Raw genomic sequence first — 23,573 nt, 5'->3', positions numbered from 1 at the left:
ACCCCCATCGTCCTTTGAGAACTCTAGGGAAAAGTCAGTTAATAGAGCTTGCTAATTGGCTATCTGAGTTTCATTCCAAAGAGTAAGAGCTGGCAATAGTTCTCACCACTGAGGCTGCTGCAAACCATTTAGATCAGCGCAGCACTGAAATTATGATCTTCCCTGTTGTTGTGTGCACTCCTTACAACACTGATAGTGTTACTAGCTTATACTGCATATATGCAGCTGCTATGAAAAGAGTTTGTATGCTGTTTATTCAGAGGCTTAATCTAGCTGTGCGGTACTGAAGCAGAATTATTTGGAAAATGTACTTGCATCTGTAGCTTTGCAGTGATTATTGCAAAATAGTATGTTAGTAGTGGAGTAACTAGCCTGGATTTCCTAATAGGGCTGAGGTCAGGCGAATGCTCTGTATCACAATACAAGGGAAAGTTGCCAACTGGAGAGACCTCCAAGTGCAGCAGACTGATTAACTTTTAAAATTCTTTCAATTGCAAACTGGACAGCACCAGTGGAAGTGTATGTATTTCAGAGATATGATGAGGAGAAATCCTGAATGGTTCAAGGGTAGGGAGGATCTCAGTGTCCAGAAACGAGTATCCTGGTATTAACTGTCCTTGTTGGCATCTCCCTTGCTTCCATAGTGCTGGACCTTTTAATTATCCAGCATCTCATGCCTTTCTTATTCTATTCAAATGCAGGCATATAAGAATTGCTATGTGAACTTAGCTTGAACTGCCTTCTACAAAGAGTTTTATAAAAGTTTTCATTTCACTTTGATATTCCACCCCAATACACTTTCTTCCTGGGCATCCTTTCTTCTTTGACTGGGAGGGAAAATGGGGGGCTTTAGTCAATAAGTCTGTATTGAGGAATATGAACAGCACCAAAGACTTAAGTTCTTCCTTAGCATGGCACAAGATTACTGTCTGCTCTGCTGAAGCACTACATGATGAACACTTACAATTCCTTCCTTCTCTCCTGCACTCCAGATCAGCCAGCATCACAAACCTGTCGCTGGATCGGTCGGGTTCACCGATGGTGCCTTCCTATGAGACATCTGTCAGTCCCCAGGCCAGTCGCACACATATGAAGGCAGAGACCAGCGAGGATGAGCGTAAAATCCTTCTGGTACCTTTCAGGCTTCTATTTGTCTTGCTCTGTGAAAGCAGTGAATTTTGGCTTCCTTGTATCATGCAGTGGGAGTATCTTGCTGCCTTTCAAGGATCATATTTGAGTATTCTTGCCTAGACTGCTTCTCCAGGTGGTACAGGGATGGGAAATATTGACACTGCTTTGGACTCTTCTGTCTTCCTGAAATCATGTGTGGTATTTGCATAAATATATATAGACTTTTAGTCTCAGGAAATTTGTTACTCTGTGGAGTTAGTGTATGCTAGATCTGTATGTATGCCTTGCCACAGTTGCAGTTGTAACCAAGTGATCTGATCCTGTCTTTTTTCAAGTTAAAATTTTCCCCTTAAGCTACTTAAAGTGGAACTCTAAATGGCTATTTCAAAATGTTTCTCTGATGAATGAGTTAAAGCTGCTGCAGCTTATTGGACCAAAACATAACCTGACCCCTCCCCTTGTTTGCAGGATAAATGTTCATTTCTTTTGAAAGATTGTGACGTACTTTTTCAAGGAAAAATCAATGTATAACTGAATGTTCTCTGTAGCTCTGTTATCCTGTTCTTGCTGACTGGAGTGTTGTAGTAGCAGTTACCGTGCAACATTAAGTAGAAAATGGTGTTTCCTTTTGTGGTGGAGAGAGAGAGATTTCCAACAACTGAGGTAAAAACAACTGGAGCAAAGGGGAGTGCTTTTCACATTCAGAGACTGAAAATTACTTTACATTGCCGTATTTAAAGTCAGGAATGTTACCTTTTATATTGTCAGGTATTTGCCTGATGTCAACCAGATGTGATTAAATCAAAGCACTCTAGTTCCTGCTTGGTTGTACAGCTCTGTAAATGGATAATCATCTGAGAGAGAAGCATTTTTAAGGCATGTCTTTACACCTCCCTACCCCATGCATGATAGTGCAGAAACAGTAAAATCTAAGACACTATGAATGCAAGTTGGAGAAGGATGGTCAAGTCCCAGTACACTTCAGCTTCACGTTTAAATTTTTGGTCTGTTTTCTTCTTTGAGGAAGAAGGGACTTGTTAGTATAACTTCTGTTCATGTAAGTACAGAAGATGCAGTGTTACTGTAGGTTTTGCAGTGAGTTTCCACTGTTTGTTTTTTGTTTTCAATACGTGGAGCTGACTGTATCAGCATGTAATTGAAAAGTTGACATATTGCATTCAGAAGACTCATGAGCTTTGCTTAGGAAACAGAGTAGGGGGAGATGCACATACACAGAGTAAACGCTTCTCTGAATTAGAGGTAAAAATCCTTGAGTTGAAAAAGTGTACTGTGTTTTGTCAGTTTGTTCAGTTTCCTGAACTCTCCGTGTGAATTAAAGCAAAAATACAAGGCAGATAAACTGTTGAATTGCCACTTGCATCAAATCTTATGGTCCCATGGTGTGTTCAGTAGCTGACCTATTTGTTGTTATACCTGGTGTGGCAACGGAGCTGCTGACATTGATGCTAGGATGGTGCCCAGGGCAGAAAGTGCTGAAGTTAATAGCAGAAAGGCAGCCCAGTAACAGAAGCAGAATAAAACTCTTAGATCTCAGAGCTTCCTTGGGAAAGTAGAATGAAGTGGACCTGGCAATTAACTGGAAAGCTGAAACTGGTTAAAAGTTGCACTAAGGTTCTTGTTGCAAAAAGGTGGGATGCGTGAAGTGTTTGAAAAAGTGAGCTGCAGTGGCTCTTCTCCATTCCTTGCTGTGTTCTGTTGCTCTCAATAATCCAAGGTTATTTTCGAGGTTGTTCCAACTCAGCAACAATAGATTATGCTGTGCCAAACCTAGGTGCATGTGGGAGAGCAAAAGGGCCTAGGTGGCAAGCTGACATGAGTTTGGATGGGGCATAACCAAAGCGAGATTTGACATGTGTGCTTAGCAAGCCTTGAAATAAGAAATAAGGGCATAGGCTGAAGTGTTCCAAGTGTTGGGAAGAAAATACTTGGATCTTCTAAGAGGGTTGACTAAGTTGGGCAAGGGACACCCCTTTTTTTGTTTATTGGCTGAAGCTAGCAATGTCTAATGTGTGTGTGTGTGTGTGTGTATATATATATATATATATATATAATATAAATAGGATATATATATATATATTCTGTACTAGACACTACAAAAGAGAATCTTCGGGAAGAAAGGATTGTCAGAACTTGAACATGACTGTGTATTGCATTGTCAAGTACTTTATTTGGACTGGCAAATGAACTGGGGTGCTTCATAAAACCCGAGATGAGCAAAGAATGTGTAGGAAAAAAACCCACTTCCAAAGGATGAATTTTCCTTGATCTTATACACAGCACCTGAGTTTGAGACTAAGGTGCAAGAGAGCAGTAGTGAGGGGGTGTAAGTATCTTGCAGGTGGTAGAAAATCTTGCTCCATTAAAACCGTAAGCCCCTTAACTCTCAATGTAGCTGCCTTGTTTCTTCTTTGTTCCCAACCTTATATAAAGGAAGGTTGTAAGGAGCTGAACCCATGTCTGTGTGCTGTTTGTTTTGCACCTTCATTAAAGTTAAGCAGAACAGCTATTTTTGTGCCTGTTTGTAGAGGGTACTTGATTGAAAGTCTGATTTGAGGATTCAGGCTGATGGTCTTGAAACCAGTGCTTAGATCAGACTACTAAGTAACTTATGTATCTCCCTGTCCAGGACTCAGTCCAGCTGAAAGATCTATGGAAGAAAATCTGCCATCACAATAGTGGGATGGAGTTCCAAGACCATCGCTACTGGCTGCGGACACATCCCAACTGCATTGTGGGAAAAGAGCTGGTGAACTGGCTCATCAGAAATGGGCACATAACCACGAGGTAAGGTAACCCTGATGCTCTAGGAAGACAGGTGTCTTCTAACTCTCTTGCAGAAGGTTGTGAGTTTTAGCTAACGTAGGGTAACTTTGGTTCCAGAGAGACTCCTTTGCAAGAAATAAATAAATAAGGGTATTGGAAATTTGATTATTTGCTGTCTGCGAGTATGATTCTGATTCCCCATGGTCTCCCAGAAAAGGGCATGGGGGCAGGCTGGTTCAGGAGCTGGTGTGGGAGGCAGTGTATAGGACAGTTATCACTCACTTGGGCAGAGAACAGTGATTGTATTGCAAAGGCTCTCCTAAATTTTAGAAGAAAGCAGGCTGTTGAATTCACTGATAATCCCAAAGGATGAGTCTGCCCTTGGGGTCACAGATCAGAACTAGTGTTTGATAGCTAAATTTTTGGTGGAACTGGTCAACTCTATAAATAAGTATAAAGAATCAAATGTATTTCACTATGCAAGAGGGAGATAAAACTAAGGTTGCTTTCATATTTACAGAGCCAGTGTCCTTACTTAGCAGAGATATTCAATTTGTGTAACTCTAACTAAAGATACTGGAGGAGTGCAAGCAGTATGTCTTGTCCATTGGACATCTAAGTTTTAGAGCCCTGGCAGTCTCTTCATCTAACCCCATACCTGAATCATTACACACTGCCCCTCCACAATATTTTAAGAAGTGTCTAGTTAAGTATGGGAGTGGAACGTAGAGGAGTGAAAAATCATAGCAAATAACATTTTCCTCTTGTCCCATGTTTGTACCATAAACCATGTAAAAACAGAAAACTGTCTCTGCTCTCATGCTTCCAGGGTCCAAGCCATTGCAATAGGACAAGCACTAGTTGATGGACGCTGGTTAGATTGTGTCAGTCATCATGATCAACTCTTCAGAGACGAGTATGCCCTGTACCGACCATTGCAGGTAAAAGGGTGAACCTGACTCAAGTGAGGAGTAGGACTGTTACGTTTCTTACTGCTTGTGGCTGCTCACTAGAATATTTTAATGTTATTATCTCTGCAGCCATTGTGTGTTTTCTAAATTAGCTCTCCTGTATAAAGAACTGGAGTCTACACCTTTTTTGCTAGTGGCCCAGAGCCTGCGGAAGTTATATTTGCTCAGGAAGCTTTGGAGCTTTGCCTTGTGGAGGATGAATTGCTGCATTTAGTACTGTCTACAGAAAAGGATCTCCATTTCATGCCAGTACCTTTCATGGTGGGCATCTTCCAGAGGCCTTATAATGCCACAGTCCGTGCTTTTGACAACTGTGCTGTATATAATGTGTGTAGTTTGGAGTCTGTTTTGCAATTACCGGTACTGAGCTTTAAACATTTCCAAAGTATGAGTATTTTGGATATGCTATGTTTGAACATAAGATAACCTTATGATCTCTAGTGATGGCAGCAGTAAGGAATTTAGTATCATAACCATGTGATGCAAGACTTGGAGGGAGTCTCTGTCCAGCTTTCCAGATAGGGCTAGTGGAAAGAAAGTCAGGAAACCACTGACCAGATATGCTATCCTACCATATTTCATTGCAATTAAGCTTGCACTTAGTTATGAGTTTTCCATGCTCTTTAGCTTCTCACAAGGGAGAATGGCTCAGCTGTCTCATGAACATTAGCTAGAAAGCTTACAGCCATTAGCTGCATGTTTTCATTGTGTTTCAGCTCCTGGCCACAGTATTTCAGTTCGCTAGTAAAGCGCAAACTGTAGAGCCTGACTTGTGAGTGAAGCTTGGAGTTGCTCTGTTTCGTCAGCCTCAGAATTGCTCCAGTGGTTTAGACTTAGTCTGCATCAAAAGCTGCCTGAATATGAGCACAGGATACGGCCATCATCTGCTTCTGTTGGAGATAACAAGTGTTTAAAACTGCTTCCCTCAGTATAGTTACAGAAAATGTGCAGCAGAATGGAACTTGTCCTTTAGTGTCACTTAGCCACAACATATATGGAAGTATGGAGGAAGCATAAACTAAGCACTATGAGAAGTGAAAAGAAATGCTTGTTTCTTTTTCCAGACAGTTCCTATTTTGTGCTGGGGGAGTGGTTTGTATGGCTAATTCATCTCAGTGCACTGAGTGTATCCTCTGAATTTCAAAATGCCTGATTTGTGTTTGTGACAGGCTGCTTTCTAAGGCTGCTTAATAAACATGCTGAAATAAGCAGAGCTGCCTTCTAACACCTCTTTTTTTTTTTTTTTTTTTTTGCTTACTAGAGCACAGAGTTTTCGGAAACCCCCTCTCCAGACAGCGACTCTGTGAACTCTGTAGAGGGGCACTCAGAGCCATCCTGGTTCAAAGACATCAAATTTGATGACAGTGACACAGAGCAGATTGCTGATGAAGGAGAAGATAACTTGACCAGTGAGTTTCAGCAGGTCTTGTTCTCAGTCTGTCTTCTTTCCTGTTATCTCTAGTCCTTCAAGATACAGCAGTTTAACCATGTCTTGCTTTACCTGTGTGTACGTGTGCATGGGGCTGTGAGGATATAAGCAAACAGTACCTAGCTAGTCCTCCTGTGTCTTCTAATGGTACAGTATTTTGTTTTCATTGGAACTGATAAAGCTTCATACTTGTAGTGGACGAAAAGCATGTAAATTGCCTTCTCTTTCTCAGACAGACTTCTGCTCGACTTTGGTCCTATAGTAATGCACTAAAGAATGCTGACTCAATGTCAGGACGCACAGATCAAGATAAGAACTGTGAAAATACTGTTTTCCTGTAGTATTTCACACTGGTCTTTATGTATTAAAGACAATTTTTCTCCTCTCCAATACCCTCATTATACCCATTTGAACCCTTCTCCTCCCTGTATCTTCCCCCTTACCAACACTAAAAGACTCCGCCAGCCCTAGCAAGCGCACTTCAGTCAGCAGCTTCCAGTCCACAATGGACAGTGATTCAGCCGCCTCCATCAGCTTGAACGTGGAGATGGACAACGTGAACTTCCATATCAAGAAGCACTCCAAGTACCCACATGTGCCCCCTCACCCTGCCGACCAAAAAGGTACGAGGTAGTCACCAGCTGGAGTTGCACATGATGGAGAGCTAGGTCCTAATAGCACTGACCTGTTTGGACGCTACTTGAGTAGCTGTCTTACAGAGGGGGACATGCAATATCTAGCTGGCACTCACAGTTTTGATATTCATGCCTCTGAAGAGGCTCAGTAGTCCCACTGAACCAATTTCTCTGCAGCGTGTGTAACTTCCTCTGTGACTTTCTCTTTTCAGTTGAAACGAGGTGTCCTGCTGTTTGCGCATAGTAAAGCATACCTACACACACAGTTTCTGCCTAAATGAGGTGAAAAAGTAGTCCATGAATAAATTGGTTTAGTACTCACCTTTCCCAGTTTGAGGTGAAACTGAAAAAAAGCAAGCAGAAGAACAATGAACAAAATTAACTTTATGAGCTTTCTACTGGTTTCTAATCCGACCTTAAGTTTATGTTTGACAGAAAAATAATCATACCGATGTGCGGTATGGCCTAATTTAATCTATGTATGTTACACATAATTGGGACTTTTAGTGAATTCGTCCTTTCTTGAAGTTTTAACAGAGCCCTTCCATTGGCATGGCTCAGTATACAAGATTTACATGTATTCTTACATGTGAATTGCATACTCTGAAACTGAAAAGAAGGGGGGGTGGTGGGGAGGACAGGCGACCAGTGATTTCCAAAGTACATTAGATAACAGAGGGAGAGTAAGGCAAATTAGAGGGAGCATTTGTCATTACCTACTGAAACTATTACTTGCTAAAAATGTCTACAGAAACAAATCTGTATGCTTTCTTCCCCTCACCTCAAAGAGTAGAGCAAGTTTGAAAGTCAAGCTTGACTGTGGTTTGCTATAAACCACAGCGAAGGTTGTCAGCACTACTGACACCAATTTGTTAACAATTCCTTTTGTCTTGTTTCCAGCTCATGCCCTAATCAATCGAAAAGTCTGTACATCTGCAAGGGGAGGACAGTTGTAGAAAGAGAGTAATATATTTAAGCTTTCTTAATTGGAGGAAGGGTTTATTAAAGAGAGCCTGAACCTGGCCCAGGTGTGTTGCAGCATCCTATGAGTTTACAGCTGTAGCAAGTTTACCTTCATTAGTACATGTTGGTATTAAAACAGGCTGTAGTCAACTTATGCATGGAATAGTGTTAGAAGACCTGTGGAGTGATAATCTCAGTCTCCTGTGCATCTCAGTTCTTATATATAAAAAGCTTTGTATGGTGAAGGGGGAATGTAAGAGAGCCTGCTTCTCCCAGAAACTGTCAGCCAAGTCAAGGTTTTTAATAAGCAGAAGTAAAGCACTCTTGTGAGTGCTCAAGAAAGATTATCAGAGAAGGCAAGTAGAGAGGGAAGTGAAAAGAGAGAGATTTTTGCTTTTAAATAATGTATAATGTCTGTACGGTGATATCTTGGGATCTCTGCTGAGTGGTATTTGTTAGTTGTTCCTGAAATGTGTGGTCTCTTAACCAGGTTATTCTCCTAGGAGTATAGTTAAAAGCAGAATACTTGGAACAATCTCTTTTAAGAGGGAAATGTATCTCAGTAATACCAGTAAAATGTCCAGAACTGAGATAAGGTGAAGGTACAAGTCATTAAAACACATGGTGGAAAAGTAAATGTTTTTTTTTGCATTTTCTGAAAAAAAAATTGTTACCTCTGCAGATACAGAAGACTTATTTCACATCTTTTATTATCTTCTAATAATATCTGCATGGTCAGAATCTTTATAGGAAAGATCTAATCAGAGTGCAGCAAGTTAAAATGTCCACCAACACCCTGAGTTGCAAGATAAATTTCCAGTCTGTAGTCAATAGGGAAACTGGAATTTCCTGGGCACTTAAATATTTTGTTACAGAAGGACTTCAAAAAGTAGATGTCAAAACTATGTAGTGCCCAGGGCTGTACAGTGACTTCTGAAACTTTGTTCCATAATATATTCAAGTATGAGTCCAAGCAAAGACTTTCACCCTGTGTTTTGATTTATCCTGGCCATTTTCTGCAAAGGATGCCTTCCAGGGTGTTCCTGGTTATCAGAGTGACACTGATCAGACAGAACTAAATAGTCAACTATTTTCATTTTATGTAGAAGCTTATTTGAATAAAGGGCTGTTCTGAAAGCAATTCCTCATATTTTATTATATTGGCCCACAGAGTCATAGATGGATGTTGGTAGTAGAGGCTGAATCTTTCTCCTAATATTCCACGACCTTTTGTCACCGTGTGACTGATGGGGGCAGAGGGGCAGTCTGACAAAATGGCAACTGACACGGAAGTGTGTATGAAGCAAAGATCTGCCAGTGAATGGAAAAAAGTGGCACACACTGATATTTATCAAACCTTGATGAGCATTTATGGAGATCAAACAGTGGATGTGAGCACAAAAAGGTGGTGGGTGGTGTGTTTCAGAAATGGTGACTGCGATTTGAAAGACAAGTCATATTCCAGATGGCTGTGCAGATTTTTGAGTGTAGTCTGCAGGATTTTGTTCATGACTGGTGAGAATGCATAGCTACTGGTGGTGAGTACGTTGAAAGAAAAAGTGTTCTGTAGCTGAGAAGTTGCCCTATCAAATAGTGTTATTGTGCTCTTTCTAGCTGTTGTAGTTTCCATGGAAATAAATAGGAAGCTTTACTTTCAAAGTGACCTATGTAATAGAACGCTGTAGCTATTTCATGACATTAGGTTTGTAAGAGTTAGAGATCAGTAACTTCCCTGTGCCAGACAAATGTGTTGGGCTTGATTTCATCTGAATTGTCCTGTGCTTTACCAGGTGACTGGGGCAGTGACTTAATTTTCTTTAGAAAGAAAAAGAGGAAATAGCTGAAGATGATACCCACATCTTGAGGTTATTCACTTGATTTCCTCACAGCTGTATAAATTGGAGTTGTTGGGGTCAGACTGAGGGGACAAAGTGTCAGTGCTAGAAGTGCAGGTTCACTGCACTTTGATCTAAGTGATTAGCAGCTTTTTTCAGATGATTAACAGAGTTGCAATTTCCACTGGTTGTGGAGGTCAGCTGCTTTGAAGCAATGGCCTGTGATGCGCTAGCTGTGTTGTATTACAGCAGTTGTATATAATCTGGGCCTCGTGGCAGAACTTCTTATTGTATGAAAAGCTGACTAACGTCCAGTGTGCTCCCATGAAATTTGAGTGACTCCAAGCTAGCTGACTTGTAATATCTTAAAAATGAGTGTAAGTGACTCGTAGTATCATCTACTCACAGATAACGGTACTTTCTGGCATGTATCGAAATGGGAAATAAAGCAATATTGCTTTCTGCATTTGGATTGCATGAAGAGATTAAGTGACTCAATTTGTTTATTTTAAATGTGGCTTTTAGTTGTTGTGCTTAAAAAGACACAATCATCAGTATAAAAAACTTTTGTAAATGCCCTTGAAGCCAAACATTCTGGGAGGGCAGGTATTTTGGATAGTTTTTGATGCCAGCATCTAGTTAGGACAGGGGAAGAGAAGAGAATCTTGTGTAATGACACGTTTCCTTATTGCTATTGTTTGCCAGGGCTTAGAATCCTGCTGCCAGAGCCCTTTTGGATATATGCCAAAGCTTTTAGTGGCTGTCTCTGGATGTACGCGTGCTTTATGTATCTTGAAGAAAAAATGTGAATTATGGCTGTTTAGACTTAAACGTTCTATAGATTTATCTGCTAAAATATCTACCTGCTGGTTTCTAGTGGAGACCTGTGAATTTGTGTACATTGCGATATTTGCCTCTGATAATGCTCTTGAATATTACACTTATGCATATATATATTGTGTGTGGTGTTGGGTTTTTTTTGTGCGTGTGTTCGGTGAGGGGAGAATGTAGGATAGTTACTGACAGCAGACAGCTCACAGATAGCGCTGCAAAATATGCAGCAGGATTCTCTGGGTTTTCTTGTCTCATTCCATCTCTGTAAGAAATGTTCATTAGCCACTCTCGGGGGCTCAAACTTACATCTATGAATGTGTCATCTCTCTGGCCTAGGAAGAAGTGTGGTTTTCTTACCTTGTCAGAAACTTCCCTTGGGACAGAAATAGAAGGAAGCAAAGTTGCAGGAGGTGAAACTCTATTGATGAGAAGTGTTCCCTGTTTGAAGGTTTCATCTGCTGCTTTGGCTAGAGCAGAACCAAGGTTAATTTCAGCTGGTGATAACTGCTGCCTTGGCTGTGCCAGTCAGGGTTATATGTCAGTTCTAATTTCAGTGTGTTCTTCTGCCCTGAGGCTGCTGTAAGGTTGAAAGGGACCGAGATGTTGTTATGTGTGTAGGGACATTCTGATGTGACTTCCTCTATCTAGAGGGGCTATGGGTGAATGCTGAAGGCGAGCCAACTTAGGTCAAGCACTAGGTTGCTTGTAACATTAAATGCTTCATCTAAGCAAGAGGTGAAAAGGGTCTGTAAATAACTATTGAGCTGCAAGGGATATTTGCCCCTTCTTGTTCTGTCGTGTGTGTTTGGTACACTGATCATCTGTTGAGTATCTGATTTCGAACTGGGTAAATGCAGACAAGCTTAGATGTTTGAAATACTGGTGTGTAAGGGGTCTCTTGAGTGCTGCTGTTCAGAGGCTTGTGATTGCTTGTGTCCTGTCTAATTCCTGTTGCTTTCTGTTGGTGTCTGAAACCTTGCTTTGCATTGTTTGTGGTGGCAAGTCTGGAGCATTCTCAGGAAAGATAATAACGGGTTGGTTTTGGACTTGGGATCATCACAGTGTGCAAGAAATTTGACTACAGCTTGTTTTCCCATGGAAAGCCCCTTTTTGTAGAAACAGGTAAACTAAGTTAATGCACAGTAGGCCTCTGGAGAAAACAAGGTTTGTGTAGCTACAGAGCCTGCTTGAAATATCATTGATTTTTTTTGTTGATCCAGTAGCATAAAGAGGTGTAGCAGGTGGAGTTTTGTCCTGTTTCCCTAATATAAATGATGATGTGTAACTCTCACTTTCCTGAAGTCTACATTTTTGTGCCTGGATTCTTCAAAACATTTCAAACTATTTTAGGTTTCAGACTTCTCTCTCTCTCAAAAGGCAGGCTTCTTTTTGTTCCCTTCACTGTGAATGATAAATCTTATGGCTGATCTCTCACTGAGTCTGATAACACCAAAATATTTCATTGGTATGTGTGATCAGAATGCCTCCTGAAGCTGTATTTTTAGATGAGAATGTGGAGGTCATTCCCATGGTGTTTTTGCAGCTTGCTACAAATATATTCAGATTATTATTATTTTTATTTTCTTAAAGTGTCAATAGGAAGAGCAGACTCTTAAATGTCAGTTCAGCCTGTGCTTATTTTTACTTTGTTTCCATGGTAATACAGTAATAAATAGTGTTTTCTTGTCTTCCTTGAACTTTCTGATAGAACGAGAATGAGAGGATATTCTTGTCTTGACCACTCATCAAGCTGTTGCTAAATTAGTGACTAAATGCTCAGATGAGTAATGCTGCTGCTTCTGGTGTGGGCGTGTACATCATAATTATATGGGCACACCAGTGTAACCTGTCATTTGTCTCCGCCTATCTCCCTCTTCTCTCTTCTTTCAGAGTACTTGAATCCTGACAACGGAGGGCAGCAGATGTTCTCTATAAGTGATGCTTTTATTAAAGGTAAGAGGAAATATTTCAGATGTTGCTGTTGCGTACTATAGTATAATGATGAAAAGCCTTTTATGCTTCTTTAATAGAGCATTGACATTTTACAAACAGAAGTTACTTCGGGCAGAACTGGCATACAGACTGTATTCTGTCGTTTTTAAGCTTTTTAAAGCTCAAATTCTTTCTCAATTCAAAATTCTCATTCAAAGTAACTCAATCTTTTAATTTTTTAAAGTAAGTCTCAGTGGCAGGTTTTATCACTTTTTGTTCATAATTTACTTATCCACAAACTTGTGTAACAGATGTCAGTTCTGACTTTCTTTGCAAGCAAATGGAGGTATAATATAATGAATTACACTCCTCCAGAGTAGTTTTTTAGAGCTTCATCTCTTAAAACTTTCTGAGTTCCCTGTCACCGTCACTACTGCTTCTGAAACAAAGGATCATCAGCCATAGTTCTGAGTTTTAAAACCGTGCCTTCCAATTTTGTAATCAGCTTTACTCGTGGGATTTTTTTCCATTTGATGCTGTTGACTGGAGTGAGCTCAGAAGAGAAGAGGAAATAATCAGGGAAATCCCGGTGTCTGTACATCCAGAAAAATGGTTTGGCTGAAATAATGCTTAGTTTCTAGCTGAACTTCTGCAGGAGAGTGGGGGAAGGGAAAAGCCCTGCTTAACCTCTGCTGTTTTATGCAGATAGTTTTGAGTGCTAAGTGTCTGGAAGAAGTAAATTGCTACTTTTAAAGTGCCTTTTTTCAGTTGTACACATTGTTGAAAAAGGATTTTGCATTCAGATAATGCAGTTGCTTTTAGCTTGAATTCTAAAGAATTACATGCTTGCCAATGGGAAGTTGTACACTACTAGCATAAATGATTTACAGTATAGTTAGCCCCTGACTAGCAAAGTGGTGTTTGAGATCTGACAAGTCACATGAGGGTTTATTGGTAGCATAGTATTTTAAAATGTTTGGGAGACATGCTGAACAAGGCCCGTACCAAGATATTTTTGTAACTTGTGCTGCAGCCTGAGTGGCGTAACTTGATCTTTCTAGTGCAGGTAACTGGTATATGTCTGAAAAGCAGTAGCTGTCTGCAGATCAAATTATTGTACCTTTAATCAATATTCTAAATCTAAAAGGCCTATGAATATGTAAGGTATTTAAAATTTACTGCTTATTTGTAGGCAAAACTGCAATCTAACTTTGGTTTGTTTTTTTTTTCCTCTTGCCATAATTTTAATTCCAGGAGAGCAAACTACCTGCTTTGTGCTGGCAGTATGAGAATTTCAGTAACTCATTTTGCACACTTATTGCTGTTACACATAATTCTGTTTATAGCATCATGTTACTATGACTTCTAGCTCAAATTTAGGCTTTCAAGAAGCTTAGACTTATGCCCTAGTAAATTCTTTCCTTTTCAAAGTAGTCTTTCAGCTGTGACCTTGTATTAACAAAGTTGTCTTGTCTCTTTCAGAATCATTATTCAACAGGAGGGTGGAGGAGAAGTCCAAAGAACTCTTTTTCACACCGCTAGGCTGGCACCACAGCAGTCTGGATCTGCTGAGAGAAGAGAATGGGGAGAAACAAGCCATGGAAAGGCTGCTGTAAGAAAAACCGAAATAAAGGATTTTCATATCTTGAGTAACAATTCTGGAAGCCCTCTTGTTCCACCAGCTTTTAGTGGGGCTCACTCTTCTGTGGATATTTTTGCTCTTTTCTATGGTTTTATGTAGGTTGTTCCAAAAGTAATACCTCCTATTTATTTGTGTGGAAACTACAGTGGATAGAAGGAGAACAAAAATGTTACCTGATAGAGCAAATTCTCAGCTACGAAGCACCATTTTTCAACATAGTCACCATCACTGGCCAATTAATGTAGAATGAGATGCTCTTTGTTTTGTGATGTCACAACTGTGCATGGCCTTCTGGAACATGGCTTGTCTTTCACATCATTGTTGCCACTGTTGAAATACAGCACCCACCACATCTTTGTGCTCACATCCACTGTTTGGCCTCCACAAACACTCAGCAGCCATCAGTAAATGCCATTTTTTCCCCATTGTCTGCTGCCGTCGCTCTTATGGCAACAAAATGTCATGGAATATTGGTGGGAGGGTTCAGTCTCTACTGCTCTGTGATTAACATCTATGTCTGACGTCATGGGTGGACATAATATAACAAGAGTCATTACTTTTGGAGCAGCGTATATCTGCTTAAGTGGAAGAGAAGAGAGCTGACTGTAAAACTTTCTAAGGATTTATATCTTCAGATCATTTCCTGTTCTGTAAATATTAAGTAATTAACTTTTGAAACATGATTTATTTTGAACTCAGCTTTGTGTTTTCCTCACCACAGAATCTCTTCTTTACAGCTCTGCTAACCACAACCACATGATGGCACTGCTTCAGCAACTTCTCTACAATGAGTCCCTGTCACTGTCATGGAGGGATATCATTGTACCCGTGGTGTGTCAGGTAGTTCAAACTGTAAGGCCTGATGTCAAGAATAGAGATGATGACATGGATATCCGCCAGTTTGTTCACATCAAAAAAGTAAGTTTTCAACGCTGGGGGTAGGGAAAGACAAAAGATGAAGCTTCTGGCAGCACCCGTTGTTTGAAGGGGGAGAGTTGTTACCTCCATGCTCGGCTTGTCCAGTGGTGCAATTAGTTATTCTGGCTTTTGAATAGTGTGAGGTTTCAGTAAAATTTGTACAGAAAGAGTTATGCTTTCTGCAAAAGGTATTTTAATGTCCTGCAGCTGACCTGTTCTTTCAGGCTTTAGGCTGCAAAAATTAGCAAAGAACACCACCTCTGTAATGACTTGCTTCCTTTCCTGGCTTCTACTTGGTTTGTAGAGGTACTGAACACTGTGTAAGTAGCTTGCAAGACTCTGTGTAGCAATCCATTCCCTTGCAACTTCCCCTTATGGAGGATTTAATTTGCTGGATGTGAAGTACAATGACTTTCTTCTCAGAAGAAAACTTGATTGGTAGGGAGGGTGTGTCCAATTTTACCAGGTTTCTTGGTGATGAAATTATTGAACTGTAGGGCTCGAGGTATGGCAGGCAGAGCTTTTTTGAGAAGCTGATGTTGAAACTAACCTCCAGGGAAGTAGTGTAACTGAAGCTCACATGCTCTGGCTTATTTTTGCATGGAGGAAATTTGCCTTGGGAGGCCTTTTCTGTCTGGAAACAAGGTAAAATATGTGGAGAGCCTTATGTTACTCATGGCAATTCTGTAGCATCTCTTGAAGCAGCAACAACTGATACTGCCTCTCTTGAAACCCAGTTTCAAAAATCAGATGTTCAGAGATGAAAGCTCTTATAGCTGTTTTCACATGCTTGTAAGAGGAACATGTTACTAGGGAACGTGTTTCATGTTGTTTATTGCTCCTGTGATTGGTTGTGACTGTAGGCAGAATACTCAAACATCTGTGTTTGAGCAGTAGGTTTGTTTGTTTTTTCTCTTTAATCATTACAAGTCTTGTTTGTGACTAGTGAAAATGGTGCATACAGAGGAACATGCTCCCCGTGAACTGTAGAACTTGGGTTTTCTTATTGCTTTCCAGAGTATGTTTGTTTCATAAATACATGTTTTCTAGGAGGGGCCTGGATATCCTTCAACTTAATACTTGTTTCTGTGCTTTTGTCCTTAATTTCCATGATTCTGACAGAGAGTTTTGTGCCCAGCATGACAGCATATGGTCTTTAATCTGGTAACTAAAGGTGTAGACTAAGATTGTACACTAGCCACAACGGCTGTTCTGTTAGGTTTATGATGTCTAAAAGTTACTGAAATGTTGAACACTTTAATATTGTTAAACTTCCTTTAATCTGTTAGATCCCTGGTGGAAAGAAGTTTGACTCCATGGTAGTGAATGGATTTGTATGCACTAAGAATGTTGCTCACAAGAAGGTAAGTTGATTGATTGAGTGCTGGCTGTAGAATGCGCTGAGGGAAAGAAGTGCTCTGTGACTTCTTTTTGTGTTAGGTCTCTCACAACTTTATGCAGTTTGTTGAGCTCAGGAGCAAGGACACATTCTTTTCAAAGCTATTTTCTTTCAGATGGGAGATTAGTGAGAGGGGGAGGAAAGTCTTCCCTCATGCATTTGTAGCAAAATATCCTTTTCATCCCTTTTACTCCAGAGGCATCTAGTGATAGTCTGGAGAAGAGGAGGCACAGGGGGAGACCTTACAGCTCTCTACAACTCCCTGGAAGGAGGTTTTGGTGAGGTTGGGGTTAACCTCTGCTCCCATGTGACTAGAGAGAATGGCCTCAAGTTGTGTCAAGGGAAGTTTGGGTTCCTGTCCCTGGAGAGATGTTCAAGAAATGTTTAGATGTTGTTCTAAGGAACATGATTTAGTGGGGAAGTACTGTTGTTAGACGGGCAATTGGACTGGATGATCTTGGAGTTCTTTTCCTATCTAGGTGATTCTATGACTGCCCCAAGTTTTGGACAGAAAAAAAGACCTTTGTGGTCTTGATTAATGTGACAGTACAGTTAAGTGAACCTTTAAATAAGGCTAGAGGTCAAGACTGAAATGATCTATCTGGAGGCTCTAATGTATATTAAGACTTAATGTGACTTAATGCTCTTGGAGGTGAGTGCAGAAATCTTCAGCATTGCAGTCTAGCTGGGCAGTAGCTGTGAAATCTTGAGTGTAACGTAAAGATAAGGTGTGGGAAATAACAAAGAAATTTTGCTTACAGTCATGGGTTGTGGGGATACAAGAAAAGCTGTTCAGAAGAGCAGCTGTGGAGCAAGATAAACAGCATGAGAACCAAGGACACCTCTGCAAGGAGAAGAAGAGTCTCACAGCTCTGATTGGATATGTGCCTGCATGGACAGTTGAAAAGTGTTTTGTAGAATGCTTTGTTGACATATAAGGTGTTTGGGAAAGTTGTGAGGGCAGATGGGAAAGTTAGAAAATAACAACTTGTGAAGGTATATAAGGGATGTGAGAACTTGTAATAAACGATTTGGATCGTTCACATCTGAGTCCGTGCCGAGTCTCTGCAATGGGTAGTCTATAGTTGTTTTTTTTTTCCCCTCTATTTGCATTTCCCTTCTGCTTGTCTCTTTAAAAAACTGTTTTGTGTTTTTTTTGTTTTTTATTTTTTAGATGAACTCTTGCATAAAAAATCCCAAAATTCTTCTGCTGAAATGCTCAATCGAGTACCTTTATAGAGAAGAAACAAAATTTACCTGCATAGACCCTATAGTACTTCAGGTACGAGTATGCTTTTATTGGTTAGACTTGCTTCAGTGATTTGAACAGAAAAGGGTGATTACCTAGCTCTTTGGTGTGTAAGGTACACTTGAGTTAGTGGAATTGCACAGGAAATAAGGAAATTTCCTTTTGTAATAGCTGGCAAGGAAAAGCTGTGCTAAGTAGAGTATGAACTTACAGTCTTCTGCTGAGAAGGTTACAAGAGGTTTATCAGAGGGCATGCAGAGTTGCATATATTGAGAGCTATTTTATGATCCTTACAATTAAATGTAGTAGTTCAGAAAACATCTCTCAGTTTTAATGATGCACTGTGTAAGAACAATACAATTCAGCAGATTGGAGCTGGGTATTAAGTATGTAGGGAAGTATTAAAGAAGTGAATATAGGCAAGATTTAGGTTGTACCCACATAACTATTTTTTGTCAGGCTTGAACAAATGGGACAAAACCCAACCGAATGAAGTGATGAACTACAGAATGTCAGTATGGAACTTATGCACATCCCTTGTGAACAGGGAGGTGCCATGGATATGAAAACACTGAAATAGGTGGACTTTTTGTTTAATATACTGCATGTCTGCCTGAGGATCAGTTTTCAGATCTTCGCCAGGATATTAGTAACACAGGCATGTTGTGCTTTACTGAGCTTGGACCATAATGTTAGTAGTTAAATATTTCCTTCATTTGCATGCAATACCACTTAAATTTAGTGCTTAATGATATGTTTACAGGTATGAAAGCTTTAAGTAGCTTTAGCTTTCTCTGCTTAGTGAGCTGTTTCCAGTATAAATTTAGGCTGTGACTTGTCCTTTGAATGGGACAGAAGCATCTGCTATTCTTTATGACTGCTGATTGCTTTGATTGTTTCAGTGATTGCTTCAGAAAACGATACGTATCTGTATATCTGTTTTAAAGCTCTCTGTTTTCCCTCAATTTCAACAGCAAGTTCTGCTCAGCTGTGCCAGTTTCCTGCCTTCTGTGCTTGATTTATTGTACCAGAGAATGAAAAGCTCTTGTTCTCTCAGAATGGCATCCTTTAAAAACTGCCAGCTCTGCTCTGCTCCATTGTCCCTAAGGAGAACTCCTCAGGGGATCTCATCTAGTAGTTCCTTAAACAGCCAGAAGTTAGTTCTTCTGAAGTTCATGGTTCCTCTGCACTCATGGCCACCAGGTCCAGTAACGCTTCTCCTCTGGTGGATTTGTCTAATACTTGTACAAGCAAGTTATATTTATTTAAGATATTTGTGGTTCATATGGCAGAAAGAAGTACTGTTTTGTAGAGAGGAAGCAACCTAGTTTATCAAGAGCAAAGCTGCTGACTCCAGACTGTATTTACAGAGTGGTTTCTGCTGTGTGACATGCCTATGCATATGTAAAAACGTTTGGATTCTGCAGGTCTCTTATTTCAGATAGTTATGTATGATTAGGGCACATAATGATGTGCTGAATGGTGCACATAGGAGGTGAGAAAATGTGTACAATGGAAGAAATAAACATCTGTTTTCCCTGTTTCATAGGAGTGGCCAGTATATAAATGAGAAAGTAGTGTTAAGTATTAAGATATTCTTTTTCTTTTTTTTTTTTTTTTTTCCCCAGACAAGTTTGCTGTAGTTAACTGCTGTGTGGTGTTTATGTCTGCAGGAGCGGGAGTTCCTGAAGAACTATGTGCAGAGGATAGTTGATGTCAGGCCTAATTTGGTCCTTGTTGAAAAGACTGTGTCCCGAATTGCCCAGGACATGCTGCTAGAGCATGGTATCACCCTAGTCATCAATGTCAAGCCGGTGAGTGTTTCATGTCAGTCTCTACCTTACAGTAGAACTCTTAATTTCTTCTTGTAGCAGGCTCCTTGGAGAAAGCAAGGAAAAATCATATTTATTTTATCTCCTAAGCAAACCAGGGCTTCTTTTTTTAATGGAAATTCATTTCCAAGAAGACAGAACAGGCAAACCTAGAATGTAACTTTTTCTCCTACTCTCTGCTGTGCCCTTGCTTGGCAGTTCTTTATACTGAATTGATTCTAGTTAACTCTGACTATTTGTTGCAAATACTCTGTGATCCTCAACAAGACCCTCTGTTGCTGTGTAGCAACAGCGGGGTGAACCAAGCAGAATTGGCTGTCCTGACAGACAGCCCTACAATGACTGCACTGTATCTCCTAGAACTTCCTTCACTTGAATGGGTTCAGTTATCTTCATGAAAGGGCTCAACCTTTTCTCTCATCAGTAATATCTGTCAAAACTGCTCTTCTGAAAATTTTATTTGGGTATGGATCGTGGTTGGATGACTGGATTGAATTCCAAACATAAAGAGTAAGAGGTAACTGTAGATTCTTACTGTCTTCATTTTCACAGCAAGTGTTGGACCGAGTAAGTCGAATGACGCAGGGAGACTTGGTGATGTCAATGGATCAACTGTTGACTAAGCCACGTTTGGGAACCTGTCATAAATTTTACATGCAAGTGTTTCAGTTGCCCTATGGTGAGTAAAGCCTGTTGGATCCTGTTTTGTGTGCATGAGACACTAAGTGTTTTGTTATTCTTAATGAGATCTGAACAGTCACGTGCCTTGTGTGATCAAGTATTATTATCCTTATTAATTTTTCTTAACTTTTGCTACAACTAGGAATGAAAGTGTTATAGAACACTGGACAAAAAAAAAAAAAAACTTGATCAAGAAGTACAAGGACTCCCTATCTTACTAAGATGAGAGATGCTAGTTTTTAATTAGGTTGGATTGTTTCTTCTAAATTCATGTTTTTCTCCTTCCACTGCCCTGGAGTCCACTGTCCAACTTCCTATTCAAAACAGGAAGGGTTAACTTTAGTGCTAGATAAGATTTCCTAGGGGCTTGTTAGCAGTGCTCAAAATAGTGTAGAATAGAGATTTCATGATCAGTCTGTGCACCTGTTTGGCAGCTTAACTGTCCTCACTGTAAATAGTATTTCCACAAAACTAGATTGACGGTAGTTGTCATCCTAATGGTTGTATTTTGCTTTTCTGTTTTTTGTTTTGTTTTGTTTAGATCAAACAAAAACTCTAATGTTCTTTGAAGGGTGTCCCCAGCACCTGGGTTGCACTATCAAGTTGTGTGGTGCTTCAGAGTATGAGCTGGCCCGTGTGAAGGAGATCTTGATCTTTATGATCTGTGTGGCTTATCATTCCCAGCTGGAAATCTCTTTCCTTATGGATGAGTTTGCCATGCCCCCTACTCTCACCAGAAACACTTCCTTTCACTCGCTTATTGAAGAACCAGGAGATGAAAATGAAGAGCAGGACCTATTCAATGGTGAGGATTTCAGCACAGTGATCAGAGACATTGAACCCCCAGCTGAAAAACTTCCTGGGATCTCCGAGTCAGTGTCATCTGATGAGGCCACCTTGCTTGAACAAAGAGGTTTATTTGAGAGAAGTGACCAAGAGAACAGTCAGCTGGAAACAGTGCCCTCAAAACAGCAGGAGCGCCACAAAATGGAGTCGTCATTTCCAGTGTTTCACTCTGTACCATCTGCAGTACCTGAAACATCCCTGCTTCCCCTCCATGGCATGGACCAACACTTGGTGACTCTGGACAGTCAGCCACTAGAGCCTCTTCAACAGGCAGATGATCTGCAGGAGTCCAAGAATCAGATGAGAGTCTTCAGAGACCCTCTCCAGGATGATACTGGTTTATATGTTACGGAGGAGGTAACTTCTTCTGAGGATCGTCTCAAGACTTACTCTGCAGCGTTTAAGCAGGAGCTGAAAGATGTTATTCTCTGTATTTCTCCTGTAATCGTGTTCCGTGAACCATTTCTATTGACTGAAAAAGGCATGAGATGCCCTGCTCGAGAATACTTCCCTGAGCAAGTTTATTGGTCTCCTCTCCTTAATAAGGAATACAAGGAGTTGGAGAGTAGACGGAAAAGGCAGTTATTGCGGGATCTCTCTGGACTGCAAGGGATGAATGGGAGTGTCCAAGCCAAGGCTATCCAAATTTTACCTTCCCATGAGCTGGTCAGTACTAGAATAGCAGAGCATTTAGGTGATAGCCAGAGTTTAGCCAGAATGCTGGCTGACTATCGAGCCAGGGGTGGGAGGATACTACAGAGAAGCACAGATCCCTTTGCCCAGAGTAAGGATGTATCCAGTGTCCCTGCTGGAAGAACTGGATGCAAAATGGAAGAGGATGAGAAAGGACTGGCTCAAAGTGAATCCTCCTGGTCTCATAAGGTAAGATCCAAGCTCTGCTACTCAAAATACAGTTATATCTGTTTCCCCTCGTAACACAGAACATGTAGTCTTTTATGCCAAATGTTAAACCAGAGGGGCTTTTTATTTTTATTATTATTATTATGTATAAAGTCAGAACCATTTTATATTGCAGTCCTGTGGGCACTTAAACAAGCTAATATAACCAAGAATTAGGTGAATATGAGAGAAACTGAACAGGGAACTGACTGCAAAATTTCCCTGAGAAGGGAAAAGCTTGTGAGGCTCCAGAATCAGTTTAGTAGATTGACTGTTCAACTCAGCTGTATATGACTGATTCCTGAAAATGTGGAGGGGGCAGAAAATACTTTGTTTCTGAAACAGCTTTTCTGCTGATTATACTGATTTCTAAAGGCGTGAGAGGGCTTAATGCCATGGAAACAGTTATAGGCTGCAATTACGTTGAAGTATTTGTTTGTAAAGTATTGGGAGATTTGGAGAAATGTGAAAAAGTCTTAATGGAGGGGGTGGTATCTTGTCAGAAATTTCCAAGTAAGGCAGTATACTTGGAACCAAAAATATTTAAAGACAAGGGGAACTGTTATGACAGCTGCTGATTTATATCTGAGACCTTGGGACTTTCTTGCACTGGGAACTATACAAAAAAAGTTGTCTATAACAAAAGCAGCAGAACTGGTTTCTTGTAATAGTCATACATTTTGGTTCCTGAGCCTCTGTTAGCCCCCAAGTTCACTAGCAGAAGTAATATTTTAATGGGTGTATAAATATACATCTGTGTAGCTTCACAGACAGTAGTCTTACAAGCTGTAAGAGTAGCCATTACTCTACTTGTCTATGCAGTTTTAAATTTACTCAGCAATCAAAGAAAATATTTGGTGACTTCATAGCTCTGTAAGGTGTGTAAAGAAAGGTGATTCCATTCTGTCAGCAAAGTGGTAAATCCCTTTACAGAGGAGACAGAAGTCTGGAAGTCTTTTTATAGCTGCAATAATTAATTAAAATATAATGGCGAAGTTTTGACTTCAAGATGTGTTGAAGAGTTGAAGAGTTCAGTGTCTTGAAGATGCTGTACATTTGTCTTGGGGCTTTTGATTGTTTCCTGTTCTGGCCCCTTAGCTTCCTTTCCACAGTAACATATATGCATATGCTGTTCTTATTATGCATACTAGTCATGTTCCTCTAAAAATGTCCAGTGAGCACTTCTGTCTGAAGTGCAAAGATAATGTTAAGTGAATCTGTAGAAAAGAAAAAAGCAGGAATTTGTCCTTAAATATGTTAGAATATAATTCTGCCGTGGGTTATGTGTGGATGAAGATGTCTGTAACCAGTGAGTGAATTGTTTTCTCTCAACCAGGTGGATTGTTTGAGTCCAGTAAACCATCAGAGGCTCTGTGTTCTCTTCAGTAGCTCTTCTGCGCAGTCCAGCAATGCTCCAAGTGCTTGTGTCAGCCCCTGGTAGGAGAACTACTCTTCTGTAGCTTGTGTAGTTGCTATCTTCTTTCCAAAGACAAGGTCAGTCCTTGCATCTTGAAGTATTTCACTGAGGACTCGTCTGTAGGTTTTATTCATTCTCTAATGGGAACTGTTGCCAAAATTTCCTCTTGCCTGAT

The 23,573-nt window shown here is 40.3% G+C and overlaps 1 protein-coding gene across 10 annotated transcripts in view; it reads left to right on the top strand.

Moving 5' to 3' along the window:
- PIKFYVE (phosphoinositide kinase, FYVE-type zinc finger containing) overlaps window positions 1-23,573 on the top strand; it is a 57,485-nt gene that overhangs the window by 12,843 nt on the left and 21,069 nt on the right. For 7 of the 10 annotated variants that reach the window (XM_032445998.2, XM_032445997.2, XM_032445996.2 and 4 more), the window contains 14 exons: window positions 993-1,131; window positions 3,779-3,936; window positions 4,745-4,856; window positions 6,148-6,295; window positions 6,771-6,938; window positions 12,473-12,535; window positions 13,997-14,126; window positions 14,894-15,074; window positions 16,364-16,438; window positions 17,648-17,755; window positions 19,396-19,536; window positions 20,107-20,233; window positions 20,777-21,963; window positions 23,318-23,418. In XM_032445998.2, the coding sequence (XP_032301889.2) occupies window positions 993-1,131; window positions 3,779-3,936; window positions 4,745-4,856; window positions 6,148-6,295; window positions 6,771-6,938; window positions 12,473-12,535; window positions 13,997-14,126; window positions 14,894-15,074; window positions 16,364-16,438; window positions 17,648-17,755; window positions 19,396-19,536; window positions 20,107-20,233; window positions 20,777-21,963; window positions 23,318-23,418 (2,838 nt within the window). Of the gene's footprint in view, window positions 1-992; window positions 1,132-3,778; window positions 3,937-4,744; window positions 4,857-6,147; window positions 6,296-6,770; window positions 6,939-12,472; window positions 12,536-13,996; window positions 14,127-14,893; window positions 15,075-16,363; window positions 16,439-17,647; window positions 17,756-19,395; window positions 19,537-20,106; window positions 20,234-20,776; window positions 21,964-23,317; window positions 23,476-23,573 lie in introns of all 10 variants that reach the window. The other 3 variants (XM_032445999.2, XM_015868276.3, XR_014948068.1) reach the window with 2 other exon arrangements.

This window comes from Coturnix japonica, chromosome 7 (assembly GCF_054131305.1).
Source record: "Coturnix japonica strain WE chromosome 7, WE-NBRP24, whole genome shotgun sequence".
Classification (NCBI taxonomy): domain Eukaryota; kingdom Metazoa; phylum Chordata; class Aves; order Galliformes; family Phasianidae; genus Coturnix; species Coturnix japonica.
Note: the sequence above shows the minus strand (reverse complement) of the source record. Positions and strands in the feature narration are given on the sequence as shown.